Source organism: Phoca vitulina, unplaced genomic scaffold, assembly GCF_004348235.1.
Source record: "Phoca vitulina isolate PV1807 unplaced genomic scaffold, GSC_HSeal_1.0 scaffold11, whole genome shotgun sequence".
NCBI classification, from domain to species: domain Eukaryota; kingdom Metazoa; phylum Chordata; class Mammalia; order Carnivora; family Phocidae; genus Phoca; species Phoca vitulina.
In genome coordinates, this window is record NW_022589714.1 from 49,001,514 (window position 1) to 49,016,303 (window position 14,790).

At 42.0% G+C, this 14,790-nt stretch overlaps 1 protein-coding gene across 1 annotated transcript; it reads left to right on the top strand.

The window, feature by feature from the left end:
• Positions 1-1,113: 1,113 nt before the first annotated feature.
• LOC116635823 (RLA class II histocompatibility antigen, DP alpha-1 chain-like) lies at positions 1,114-14,312 on the top strand. The gene is given in 6 exon segments (XM_032410128.1): positions 1,114-1,213; positions 4,874-5,119; positions 5,503-5,784; positions 6,005-6,126; positions 6,129-6,151; positions 14,213-14,312. Coding segments are annotated over 6 exon segments (873 nt in total).
• Positions 14,313-14,790: the final 478 nt, after the last annotated feature.

The following is a 14,790-nucleotide window of genomic DNA, read 5'->3' on the forward strand; positions in this document are numbered from 1 at the left end:
ATAATATCATTTGATAACAAATGAATTACTATAGGATACTAAGAATCAACATGAAGGGGCCCCTGGGTGGCTCAGGCGGTTAAGGGTCTGACTCTTGATTTTGGCTCAGGTCGTGAGATTGAGCCCCAAGTCAGGCTCTCAGGTGCTCAGAGGGGAGTCTGCTTGAGTTTCTCTCCCTCTGCCCCTCCCTCCACTCAAGTGCACATGCTCTCTCTCTCAAATAAAGAAATAAATAAATCTTAAAAAAAGGAATCGATTCAGAGAAAGACAATTATCATACGGTTTCACTCATATGTGGAGTATAAGCAATAGCACAGAGGACCATATGGGAAGGGAGAGAACATGAATGGGAAGAAATCAGAGGGAGACAAACCATGAGAGACTCTGGACTCTGGGAAACAAACTCAGGGTTGCAGAAGGGAGGGGGGTGGGGGGATGGGGTAACCGGGTGATGGGCATTAAGGAGGGCACGTGTTGTGATGAGCACTGGGTGTTACACGCAACTAATGAATCACTGAACACTTCATCAAAAACTAAAGATGTACTATGTGTGGGCTAATTGAACTTAAAAAAAAAGGAATCGACATGCAGTTTTGAAAAGTTATCCATTCAAAAGGTCACTACCCATAGAAAACACAAAATCAACTTCAATGACATATTTCAAAAAAATCTCATTAAGAGGAAGATGATTTGATTTGATCTTTTTATTTTAAGTAGGCTCCACACCCAACATGGGGCTTGAACTCATGACTCTGAGATTAAGAGTTGCACACTCCACCTGACTGAACCAGCCAGGAGAGGAGGAAGATGGTTATGAGGTCTCTATTGTGGTTTTCTTCCTCTTATTCTCAGATCCCACATAGATTGGGACTTTCTGGGTCACCTTGGTCCTGACAGCTCTCCCACCTCTTCTCCCAGTGGTTATATTAGTTTCTTTCCCAACCAGAGATACCCCTTCTGACATTTGCTGGTTGGCTGAGCCCCACTGAGCTGTTTCGCCTCCACCCCTTCTCCTTCCAACAGATAGGGAAATAAGTCCTGGACTCAGAGCTCCTCCCTGCCCTGCTCTGCCTCATTCTCTCCTCACTTTCTGCCTCACGGCGGCCACTGCAGATGCACCTGGAAGACATAAGGAGCCGGACCCAAGTCATGATCCTGGGAGCCATCGCCCTGGCTGCCCTGCTGAGCCCCCATGGAACTGGGGCCGTCAGGGGTGAGTGCTCGGGTGGGCCAGAGAGGGTGGGGACTATAAGGAGATTTGTAGCCCATGGGTGCTGTTTTCTCTCCCATTTTTCTTCTTTCTTCTTTTTCTCTCATGTGAGGTCTTTTGCTTTTTGTCTTTCTGACAACAGGAAAAAGCACTGTTTATCAAAAACTGACCAAGTGCCAAATCTCATTTCATTTTCACAGCAGTCTTTTCAGGAGGGTGTTTATTACTCTCATTCTAGAAATGAAAAGACTGAGACCTGAAATGATGTCTCCTGAACCCCATGTCACTGCGCCATGGCTCTGCATCCTCTGGAGAGCGTCTCTCTCTGTCGCTCTTAAATTTCAGAGGTAAACTTCTTGAAATTGGAGTCTGAAATTCCTGTTTTTTACTTTCTTCTGCTTCATTCAGTCCTCAGCCCGCTGCCTTCTCCCTTTTGTTTCCTCACATCTCTGCTGATGCTTTCAGTGTGGCCACTAGTGGCCTCCTTACAACCAAAACCAGTGGTCACTTCTCTGTATATCTTACCTGTGTCACTAGTAATATTTGCAACGTGACCACTTCCTCCTTCCTGGAATTTTTCTCTTGTTCTTTGTCTTTGAGGAGCACACATCCTCCTTGTTTTCTTCCTACTCGTTAGTCCTCTCCTTTTCCGCCTCTTTCTCAAAAAATTTATTTAAGTGATCTCTACACCCAGCGTGGGGCTTGAACTCACAACCTGGAGATCAAGAGTCACCTGTTCTTCTGACTGAGCCAATCAGGTGCCCCAGCATCCTTTCTTAAACGTCCGTGTTTGTCAGGATGCAGGACCACACACTCTGACCCTGCTATGATGACTTTGTACAGTTCTTGGGTGACCCAATCCAAGCTTATAACTTCATGTACCATGTGGACTCCTAGCGTACATCACTAGCCCAGTCTAGCCTGAGATCCATCCATTATTTCAACTGCCCTCAAGTCAACTCCACTTTGTCCCCCAGAAATTCAAACTCATTATGTCCTCAAAAGAACATTTTATCTTCTCTCACTTCCTTGTCCTTCATTACTTTTCCTGTCACCGACACCACAATTCTCCACATTGCCTGGGTATTCTGGACTCCTTCATATCCCTACTTCCGCCATGGCACTTAATGATTCCTGTGGCTTCTCATCACTTCACTGCCATTCAAACCCATCCTCCCTTCTCCTTACCCTGTGTTACTGCCCCATCTACACCCTCATCACTTGCCACTTGCTTGCTGAAGAGTCCTACTGGTCTTGCTTGCAAATGAGCCGCTTCCAATCTATCTTCTCTACAAATGCCACCTTCAAGTATAAATCTTATCCTCTTGATTAAGATCCTTCAGTGAGGGGCGCCTGGGTGGCTCAGTCGTTAAGCGTCTGCCTTCGGCTCAGGTCATGATCTCAGGGTCCTGGGATCGAGCCCCGCATCTGGCTCCCTGCTCAGCGGGAAGCCTGCTTCTCCCTCTCCCACTCTCCCTGCTTGTGTTCCTGCTCTCGCTGTGTCTCTCTCTGTCAAATAAATAAATAAAAATCTTAAAAAAAAAAAAAAAAGATCCTTCAGTGATTTCCCTGGGGCTGTGGATCAAATTCAAACACTTGCAATTAGCACACAAGGCAGGTCCCAGTGTAGCCCCTCCACACCCTTTGAGCTTCAGTCGTATCCAAGGACTCTTGAGTCCTCCAAGAAGTCCCATGCCTCTCTGCTCCTATGTCTCCTGCTAGAGACACCACTTCCCTCTATTTCTGCTTCGCTACCTCACATAGAGACCATCTCTAGGAAGCCTTACTTCAATCTCATTTTAATGCTCTCCTTTTGCTCCCAAATAGCATCTGAGTACACCTTGTGATAACACAGCAGTGATGAAACCACTTATATACTAATTGTCTTTTCTTTGTCTTTCTCGATTTCAAGTAGCTTGAGGATAAGGACCATGTCTTCTGAGTTATATCCTTAAGTGCCTGGAGAGTGAAGGTTCACAATAAAGGCTTTTTTGACTGAATGAAAATGAACATCCGTAAGAGTGTAATTTGCTTCACAATGCGTAGGCCTTTAGTTTTAAGAATTTGCAAAAACAATAAAAATGAGATATCCTAAGGTGAACAAACGATGTCCATGTAGCCAGGTCTGTACTGTTGTTGTTTTTTTTTTTCTTTTTCTTTCATCTTCTTTTCTGTAGGTGAGTGATTTTCCCCAAGCATTCATGTGAGACAATGAATCCTGTCACTAGAAGCGTCCAAGGAGAGGATTAGTTCTCCACGCGTTGGAGCTGCAGGGAGGATCTTCGATTCGGGAGTTGGACCAGCGGGCCCCAGAGTGTCACTTCCTCTTAGTTCCTTTCCTTTTCTCAGCCCCAAACTCTCATTTTTATTGTTTTACTGTAATACTAATAGCTTTTTTCTGTTGTCAATCTTTCTTTCTCTTTCTTTCTTTCTTTCTCTCTCTCTCTTTCTTTCTTTCTCTCCTTTCTTTTGGAAAAGGTAGACTTTTAATAACTGCTTTTATCACCAGGTTAAGTCATGCAGTTACAAAGTAGTTAGAAATTTCTGAAAGGGCTTTTTAAAAATTAAATTAAATTTTTAAAAAAGATTTTATTTATTTATTTGACAGAGAGACATACAGCGAGAGAGGGAACACAAGCAGGGGGAGTGGGAAAGGGAGAAGCTGGCTTCCCGCGGAGCAGGGAGCCCGATGCGGGGCTCGATCTCAGGACCCTGGGATCATGACCTAAGCCGAAGGGAGCTGCTTAACGACTGAGCCACCCAGGCACCCCAGGATGTTTTTTTTTTTAAAGCTCATTCTTACATAAACAATATCTAGTACTTCACTGGGACACCACTGTTTAAACTTTCGCTGCTTCTTACACATCAGGTAAAACTAAGATGCTATCCCATAAGTGTTTCAAATCCAACAACCTTTATTTCCAGGGGAAATTACCTTTAAGAGCATAAAGTCCACAAGAAAATTTGTGAATGTTGTGTGAATGATAACACTTTAAAATTTGATTTGCCTTAAATGAAGGTGTTGTGGACAAAATTACATAATCTACCATTTTTATTTTAAAGCTAAAAAAGTAACTAAAAGTCTATAAATGGCACCAAGAATCATCTTTTCATTTCCTTCAAAATTTAAAAGATTTTCCACTCTGAAAGATTTTTATTCCATTCTCCCCTCTCCCCCACCTCACTCTGTGGCTTTATCACTAATTTTATATGTCTGGTCCTACAAGGATTCTGAGATATTATGTGTGTGGGTGGGGAGATGATTCAATCTTGCTTCTACCAGGAGCCGTGCTACCCTGGGCCAGTTACTTAACCTCTGTGGGCATGTCCCTAATATGCAAAAGAATGCTTTACGTGGGGGTGTGAAGATGCAAAGAATAAATTGAACACATAGTAAGTTCTCCATAAATATTACCTTATTATTGTGTTCAGTGTGATTGTTATTGTGCTGGAGTGATGGATGCTTAAGTTTTTAGGAATAAGGGAAACAACCTGAATTCTCAGTAAGTCATTTCTTTCATAGTTTCTTCCCATTTCTTTTCTTTCATTTTGCATTTCTCATTTTCTGTGTTATTCATTCATGTTATTACTGTTTGCTTCCTGTGTTCTGTTTACTTTCCTACATAATCACCTGTTCTCCAATCTCCCTTCTTCTTCATGCAGTGGGCCATGTGTCAATGTATGCCAAGTTTGTCCAGACACACAGACCCTCTGGGGAGTACATGTTTGAGTTTGATGAGGATGAGCAGTTCTATGTGGACCTGGATAAGAAGGAGACTGTCTGGCATCTGCCAGAGTTTATTCATGCCTTTGACTATGATGCTTGGAGGGGTATTGCTGACATTGTCGGGTCAAAGAAGAAGCTGACTACCCTCATCCAATGGTCGAACCACACCAGGGCCACAAATGGTACTGCTTGCTCTTGCTTATTTTTCTACCACCCAACTGTGGAGATGGAAGAGCCCCTCTGCTGCATAGAGAATGGGAGACTCAGATGTCCACTCATGAATGAACGTCTCCTCATGAGTGAGCAATATTCAGTCCACAAAGCTGGGTGCTTAGGTCATCAAAGGAGTCATTTTCTTCTATTCAAGAACAAGGTTGGGCTGGGGGAGGCCAGTCAGGAGCATGACGAGCCATGACTTTGATCTAAAAGCCATGGGTGGGGGTGGGGGCGAAGTGTCAGCATGAGAGAGATGGCCCCTAACCTGGAGAATATAAGGGTTAGGATGGTGGAGACCTTTGAGATTCAGCCAAAGGTAGCAGACTTACCAGGTCCTGTCCCTTCTCAGAGCCATCTGAGGTGACTGTGTTTCCCAAGGAGCCTGTGGAGCTGGGACAGCCCAACACCCTCATCTGTCATGTGGACAAGTTCTTCCCACCTGTGCTCAATGTCACGTGGCTGCGCAATGGGCAGATGGTCACCGAAGGTATAGCTGAGACCATCTTCCTGCCCAGCACAGAATTCAGATTCCACAAGTTCCACTACCTAACCTTCCTTCCCACGGCTGAAGACGTCTATGACTGCAAGGTGGAGCACTGGGGCCTGGACCAGCCGCTCCTTCAGCACTGGGGTATGGAGCCCCGACCCTTTGCCAGCGCTGTCCTGACACCATCTTTATTTCCAGGATCCATCTCTCTGCAGCACCTGCTTTCCTTAATCTCGTGTGTCTTATAGTCACTTTATCCAAACTTCACCGGTGATCTCACACTTCCTAACTCTTCATACTCCTACACCTGAGGCCAGCTCCTGCTCTCTGTGCCTTCTAACTCTGTCTTTCCTTTGTGCCCCAGAGGCCCAGGAGCCAATCCAGGTGCGTGAGACGAAGGTGACTGTGGTCTGTGTCCTGGGCCTGGTGGCAGGTGTGGTGGGCATCATCACTGGCATCATTGTCCTGAAGACCGGGCAGCCCGACAGCATCCCTGGGTGCAGGGGCTCCCGTGAGTCATCCCAGAGCTGGTACCAGGGACATGGTGCAAAAAAGGAGGCAGCCCGGTATGGGTGGTGGATGGGAAGGAGAAACATTTCAACAGGGGTTCTTTGAGCACTTTGTATTGCAGAATCACTGACTAGAGGAAAACAATACCATGATAAAGAACATCAGTTGAGTTGCTTACTACTTACCAGGCACTATTCTGCATGGTTCATATGTATTCACTTACTTATGTCTGGAGGTTGGTACCATTATTTCCCATCATACAGAGGGGGAAGCAGACATGAAGAGGGGTGAAGGAGCCTGTCCAAGGTCACACAGCTTGAAAGGTCCAGAGTCTGGATTTGAACTCAGGCCTTGGGGCTCCAGAGGCTCAGTCTTATCCAATGTGTAGATTATATATATCATCTGCAGTCATTTTATCTCTCCCTGACAATCTTCATAACCTTGATTTTCTTCTGTTGTCATAGTGATGTCCATGAACCTCCAATACTGTGTTAAACATTTGTAATTATAAAGGACATCCTACCTTTTGCATAATCTCAGAGGGAATGCATTTAATTTCTCCATAAATATATTTGCTATAGATTTTTGGTTAATAACCTTTACATGTGATAAAATTGATCAAATTGTTTATGCACTTATTGAGTTGAATTCTGTTGAAATTAATATGAATGTTCTTGGTCTACTGATTTTTTTTTTGATCATATTATTGATTTTCTGAGTTTGTGACTTCACTGCATTCTTAGGTGTTTTGTGTGGTCTCAGCCTATCCATGGTGATGCCATCAGCTAGGAATGCCTGGGGGCACTCACCTGGGTCACTACCACTTGTGGTAGACATTTCCCAGACAGGCCCTTGTAGTTCTTGTGACTGCAAGACACTCCTCAGCAACAACTCATCAGGGAACTTTGAAAAAAACAAGATTTATTAGCTTATTACTCACAAGTCCTGGAGGGTACATGGCCTGCCCAGAGCCACACAGTGAGGTTGTGGGGGGTGGGAGAGACCTGCGGATCTGCCATTATTGGGGTTGAGGAAGGGGTACCTCGGATTTCACAGGGTCACTCTTTATTGGTGAATTTAAAATGTAAGAACTGGAATTAAAGTGCAGGAAGGGAAAAGCAGGGTCACTCAAGCAGTCTGTTATTGTTATCTAGGTCACCCAGGGCTTTCTAAAAGGGGAATTTCATGGGGGGGGAGGGCAGCCGGGCTCTTTATTCTTTATCTAGTTGTATATCAGGCAATATGTGTCTTTTCGATGGATATCTTTGAGATGGATGCCTTGGCAATCAAAAGCTTAATGTCAGGCACTTACATTACAATAAAATAAACTAATAGTCATGCACTTACACTATCCTAGTACAAATCTTATTTGATCGAAATGAATCATGCTTGTAATATATTGTTGGATTCAGTGACATGGCTGACATTAATCCATAATTTTCTTCTCCTGTACATCCTTAGCTGGTTCTGAAGATAAAGATGCACCAGCCTTATAAGATGATTCAGAAAGCTTTTGTTCCTTTCTGTGTTCTAGAATGACATGTATAAGAGAGGAACGATTTGTTTTTGAAATGTCCTAGCTGCCATGTCAGGACAGGGGCTGTTGGAAGGTGTTCTTTGCTTTCCAAGCTGGTGTCTTTGATGCTCATGACTCTATTTCAGGTTTCTATTACTTCCTGTAGTTTTGACCTTTTTATCTTTCTAGAAATGTATCCATCTAATCTAAATTTTCAGATTTATTGGAATAGAGTTGATCATAACAAACTTTTTTTCATTTAAAAATGTCTGTGTATATAGTCCTTTTTCCTTTTCATTCTGAATCTCCTACATTTTCCTTAACAGTTTTGCCAGATGGGTCTGTCAGCCTTTTTAAACTTTCCATTGAATCAAACTTTGATTTTGTTTATCTTCCCTATTTTTTGTTCTCTAGTTCACTGAATTCTGTCCTTGTCTTTATTATTTACATTTTTTTTTTCTTTTGCTGTTTTTCTGCTTTCCCATTCTCTTAATGGAAATGATTAGTACATTCGTTTTCAGGCTTCCTTTCCTAATATATTTGTTTAAAAGCTAGATGTTTCTTTCTAGGCACTACTTTTGATATACAGGTTTTCACTGACTACTAAGTGTTCCGTCATTTATAGTTTCATTCCTATGGTTATTTAATTGTATATTTGGGGTGTATGGAGTTCATTTGTTTATTCTTTTTCATCAATTTAGAATTCAATTGCATTATGGCCAAAGAACATATGTGATATTAATTTGAACACATTGAGGCTTTCTTTGTGGCTTAATAAATGTTGTTTTCAGAAATGTGCTATGTATGCTTGAAAACAATGTGCATGTTGTTGGCTGTGGAAATCTCTATGTAGTTATTTGAGCCTTTTACTTGTATTATTAAGATCTTCTATATCTTTATTTTCTTTTTGCTTCTGCTCTTAGTTTTTGAGGATATGTTAAAATCTGCAGTTTAATTTGAAGATTTTCAATTTTTAGAGTCTTTCTCCACTTATTTCTGTCATGTGTTGCTCTTGTATTTTGAGGTTTTATTTTCAGAAGAATATATGTTCATGTTCATTATAGTTTCTTGCTCTAGTTTTTTCACTCGCCTTTAATTCTCTTTTGGCAGATGTGAGATTTGTTATGTCAGTTATCTTTGTTTACCTGCCTGAAGTGCCTTTTTCCATTATTTGGTTTTTGACCTTTCGATATTCATTTATTCTGTGTGACTTTGTTAGACTGTGTTGAAGACACAATCTGAGCTTCTCTTCTTTTTAATTGGTTGTTTAGCTCATTCAATTTATTGCAATTCCTATTATATTAAAAATTTACTATCATATTATTAAAATGTTTATTTAATATACTTTATTCTTGTTCATTTTTCTCATCTCTCATTCCTAAAGGCTAGGCCAAATTCTGTTACTATAAAAGTTGTAGTTTCTAATTATACTCATAAAATGGCTTATCTTAATGCCCTTAATTACATTGATTAAAACACTGATAAATCCCTTTTTCTTCCTGCCTCACAAAAGAGACAAGCACTTTGCAGTATTTTTCATTTCTCCCTATATCACTACCTAGTATCTTCTTTATGTTAATATTAACTACATTTTTAGTTTTTTTTGTTTTAAACACTTTTTTCTTACTTTTTTAAAAAAGATTTTATTTATTTATTTGTGTGTGTGAGAGAGAGCGCGCACAAGCAGGGGGAGAAGCAGGCTCTCTGCTGAGCAGGGAGCCCAATGCAGGTCTCCATCCCAGGACCCTGGGATCATGACCTGAGCCGAAGGTAGACGCTTAACTGACTGAGCCACCCAGGCGTCCCACATTTTTCTTACTTTAAAAAAAATTTAGCCTCTGCTTTTTAAGATAACAATAACTTTTAAAAATTATTTGATCTTTTTTATTTTCCACATCTCTCTTAGATGTGTTTCTCTTTTTTTTAATTTATTATTTTTTTAAAAAAAGATTTTTATTTATTTATTTGACAGAGAGATGAGAGAGAGCACAGGTAGGCAGAACAGCAGGCAGAGGGAAAGGGAGAAGCAGGCTCTCCTCTGAGCAGGGAGCCCGAAGCAGGGCTCGATCCTGGGGCCCTGGGATCATGACCTGAGCCGAAAGCAGACACTTAACTGACTGAGCCACCCAGGCGCCCCTTAGGGGTGCTTTTTAAAAAAGTATTTTAGGGGCGCCTGGGTGGCTCAGTCAGTTAAGCGGCAGCCTTCAGCTCAGGTCACGATCCCAGGGTCCTGAGATCAAGCCCTGCATCAGGCTCCCTGCTCAGTGGGGAGCCTGCTTCTCCCTCTGGCCCTCCCCCAACTTGTGCACACTCTCTCTCTGTCTCAGATAAATAAATAAAATCTCTTAAAAAATTTAAAAAGTATTTTAAAAGTGGTTTTTTGAATAGCAAAGCATCTGAGGTTGAAATGTTTGAGAATATTCATGTTGTATTAAAATGACCATGTGTTATGGGTATACATTTTGGGATTGAAAGTTCTTTTTCTTTAATTCTATGCAAGTAACATCTCACTGTGTTCTGGCATTAAGTGCTGCTGTTGATAGGAATGATGTCTATTTGTTCTTTTCCAGATGGATCTGCTCTTGTTCTTTTATAGGTGGAACTGCTCTCTCCGCAAGTGTTGAGAATTTTTTTTCTTTGAAGTTCTTACAGTTTTCTTATAATGTATCTAAATATGTGTGCTTTTTAAAGAGATGTGTTTTTAAAAAATCTATTTGTTGGGGCACCTGGGTGGCTCAGTCAGTTAAGCAGCTGCCTTCGGCCCAGGTCATGATTCCAGGGTCCTGGGATCGAGTTCCACATTGGGCTCCCTGCTGAGCGGGGAGTCTGCTTCTCCTTCTCCCTCTACCTGCTGCTCCCCCTGCTTGTACTCTCTCTCTCTCTAATAAAAAATAAAAAATCTTAAAAAAAATCTATTTGTAATCAATGTACCATGTCAAACTAAGTTATATCATCTTTCTATAAAGCCTAGAAATCTATTCTTTTTTTCAGACATTTCACCTCCTTTTACTATTTTCCCCACGTTCTAGGTGTCTGATTATCAAGATGTCAGGATGTCAGTTTTGATCCTTCATGTCTCACAGCTTTTCTTTTATATTTCCTATTGCTTAATCTTTCACACTGCCCTTCAGAGCATTTCTTAGTCCGACCTCTTGTTTATTAATTATTCTTCAGTTGCAGAAGTCCCACTAGTTGTTTCATCTAAATATTCTTTATTCCAACCATTATTAAAACTCATTATTTCTGCTTGATAATTGGTTTCTTGTTTTTGCCTCAAATTACCAATATCCTTCTTTACCTCTCTTTTTAAACCATTTTACTGTGAACTAGCAGACATATGTAAAAATACACAAAACATTAATGTACAGCCAATGATTATCAAGAGAACACCCATGTAACTAGTACCTAGGTCAGGGAATAGAACATTGCCAACACCCCAGAGGCCCTCTTTAGGCCAGTAGATAATTTGTAAACCTTTTAGGAGCTATAAGCTCCTTTTATCCACAAGGTCTAGCATAGTTCCTTATACAAAATAAGTCCTCAATACATGTGTCTGGTATAAATGGGTGATATATTATTTATTTAATGTCTACTTATTGAATACTTTCTACCTCCAGAGATTCCAACTCTTTTGAAGTTGGGTACATCCATGTGATTTGCTTTGGATAATGAAGTGTGAGAAGTGACACATTATTTCCAGGTAGAGGGAGAGGGAGAAGCAGACTCCCCGCTCAGCAGGGAGCCCAATGCGGGACTCGATCCCAGGATTTCCGTGGAGTCTACTTAAAAAAATGCAAGAAAGAGATGTGTTCCAAGAGACTTCAAAGAAGCAGAGAGGCGGGAGAATTAGAAGAATATTTCGTCACCTAAGGCAAGGGAGCAGAAATTTCAGGAACAAGGAAGTATTTAGTGATGTTAGATGTTTATAATCTGGCAACTAAGGTAAATATCCACTGGGCCAGTATTGAAGGGTTATTGGCGCCCCTTTAAAGAGCAGCTTCACATACTGTGCCCAACTTCTACCTCCTTCAACTTTCATCATTGCGTTGCTGGGCCTCACTGTCTCAGGAGTTTCAGAGCACTGTGGAGAGCTGGAGAGTGAAATGACATCTCCCTAGGGTGCCCCTTGACTTCTCACTGATCCTCCTCTGGGGGCAACAACATTTGCTGGGAAGACTACCTCCCGAGGGGTCGGTGAGGAAAGAAAATGAAGGAGGCAGGTGTAAAGGGATGGAGGATGCAAAGCTAAACCGGGAGTTCTAACCCCACCGTGTTTGTCCTACTGCAGGTGACAACCCTTTGTGACATAAGAGGACATAGGGGAATCTCCAGCATCAGATCTACTTCAAAGCTCCAATGCCTCTGAATGTCTGTGCTCAACACCAATGACTGATGTCCCCAAAGCCCCCTCCAATTCCTGCCTGTGATCCTACTCGCACTTAGCACTCAATAAATGCTGGAATTTGATGTATGGTGACAATTTAGTCCCCACACTGGATGGTCTATAGGCCCTGGTTTCCTCTGAGGCTCCTCCCTACAGAGCATTCTTTCCGAGTAATCCCAAGGATCAATAAATACTTGTGTATGTTAGACATTTCTGGTGCCTTCTTTGTGACTCCAGGGCCTTTCCTCGGTCTCTATATCTTCAGTTCCCTAGGAGCACATAACCTGGACCTGTAATGTGGATGTAGTTATTGCAGTTGCTGAGCCTACCAAGTCTAGAGAATGTTTGCTCTGCCCTGGGTACTTCCCTAACCTATAGCATGGGGTGGAGGGCACAAGGATTGTTGGTGTCACTGTGGGGCTGATTTACTCTGAACTATTCATCTCATCTCCATCCTGCTGCTAACCTCCTTTGTTCACCCCCCTTTTTATTTCACGCAGAATTCTGATCACTTCTGGACTCTGACCCCCAGGGCTCCTCTCCTCCTCCAGGCAGCAGAAAAGATCCATTTTCCAGTAGACACACTGTTTTGCAGGAGTTTCCCATGGTAAATTTGTTAAGCCTTTAGTAATTTAATGTCTCTTTTATACCATGTCATACTGTACTCTATCCACTAGTCCTCTACCTGCCCCATCCTGCCAGGCTTTACTTTATTCCCCTCCCCCCCATATTTTTTCAAGGGCATATGCAACCATCTTTGCAGATCCCAGTATGTTAGCTGGCTTACTGATGTCTGAATCTCAATTGTCAATTAAGGTCATGTTTCCCACAGGGTCCCTGGACCTGGAGCAAAGTGTAAGGATATGGATAAGCTATCTGTTTCAGATGGAGAATTTTAACATAAACTGCTCACCACTCTATTATACATGGTCTTGGTGGTAAATTGGAACTAGAAATTAAGAGGTGTTATGAGGCTTTGATACAGAAAACTAGAAGTTATAATATTAAATTATGCATAAGGGGCAGCTTAAGGAGATGCCACTTCCCGTTTCTCACTTCCTCTCCAGCTCTATCCTAATGTGTTGGATGTGGGAGTTCTGGACATGGAGGATGTGGGGGTATGGTCAGCTGCCCCACAAGGCCTAGCACAGTTCCTTATAATCAGAATGCAAAAAATATTAACTATTTCACTTCTAATTATTATTCTTTTTATTTCTTCTTGCAGTTTTTATCTTTTTATACGAGATTTCGCTAATATTTTACCTTAACCATAGCTTATCCTCATCACTCTCCTCTGCTACTCTGGCCATCACTGGTTCCTCACTGGTTCCTCGCTGGTTCCAACGAGGGCTCCTGCCTGGTTCTGTGGAAGGGGCCCCTACCTGGAGCACTGATTCTACAGAGTGATCTTCAGATCTTGGACAATGCAGACTAACCATAATTTCCCCTTTCTGATCTTTGATGGATGTTGAAATGTCATTTTGATGACCCCTTTGTGAGAATCTTGTCCTTCCAAAATCACTCCAGACCACCAGGTACCATTGTCCCCATCACACGCACACCCTGATCTCTTTCTCTCTCTGCTGAGAGTAGCAGCCCCTGCACGATGTCAGAGCCCCAAAGTCTTTCTCAGGGAGTGAGCCCACATGGAAAGCCCCCTAAGGTCATTCCCCTGAGCTAGATCCTCCAAGAGGAGCAGCTCTGCACTTACCTGGGGTGTCTCTGCTCTGAACCAAAGGGGAGCTTAGCATCACCAAGGACATCATGAGAGCGGCCATCCCTGGGACCCCAGTGATCCTCGGGACCACCATCCTGGAGCTTGGGAAAGGATGGGGGCTGAGAGACTTGCAGTCAGAGCAGCTCTCACTCAATGGGCCCCACTCCTAAAATATATTAATATATCAATTTATATACTATATACTATAGTATTAAGATATCAGAGAAGATGAGCTTGGGCAGCCTTCCTTATCCCCGGGTGTGACCAGATTCTGAAAAAGGGAACCAGTAAGCAGGAATTGTCACTCACCAGACAGAAGTTTGGTATAAAGCACATGATTCTTTAAGGTGTAAGATTCATTGAAGACAGTATAAGGAAAGGGATCCTCATTTTGAGCAACTGGGTGAGTCATAAGGTTTGATTGCTTATGTGTTTTCCTCCCTAGGAACAGATCGCAACATTCCCACTCCATGGTGAACGCCATCTCCCTTGCACGGACATGTTCTGGGATAGAGCAAGTCCTAAGCAGTGTGTTGAAGATCTAGGGGGATTAGACTCCCTACCTTTAAACTTTGGGGTCCATCCTTTCTTTGCATTTCAATATTTTGGTGGGGGGCAGAATTTGTAAACCCCAAATGATCCCTTGCTAATTTATAGGTGGTTCCTGATATGTGTTTCTGATTTTTTTTTTTTTAACCCACTGTGACTAGTTTCCTCTCATGTAGAATGGAGATTATTATGGAGCCTATGTCATTGGTTTATTGGGAAATCTAATTGGGATAATACTCAGTATTTGTGAATCTCTTAAAACAGAGGCTTGCGCATAGTAAGGAATCAAGAAATGTTCATTATTATACTGCAAGGCTAATTAAAAACAGAAAAACAGTTGAATAAATACAAAACACAATTAATTTTAACAATATAAGTTCTATCACTTTGTTAATAAGTACCAGGGGCTTTTACTACAGTTCTACACAAATTTATAAAAAGACATCAAATGTATATATAAAAAAAGAATTTATA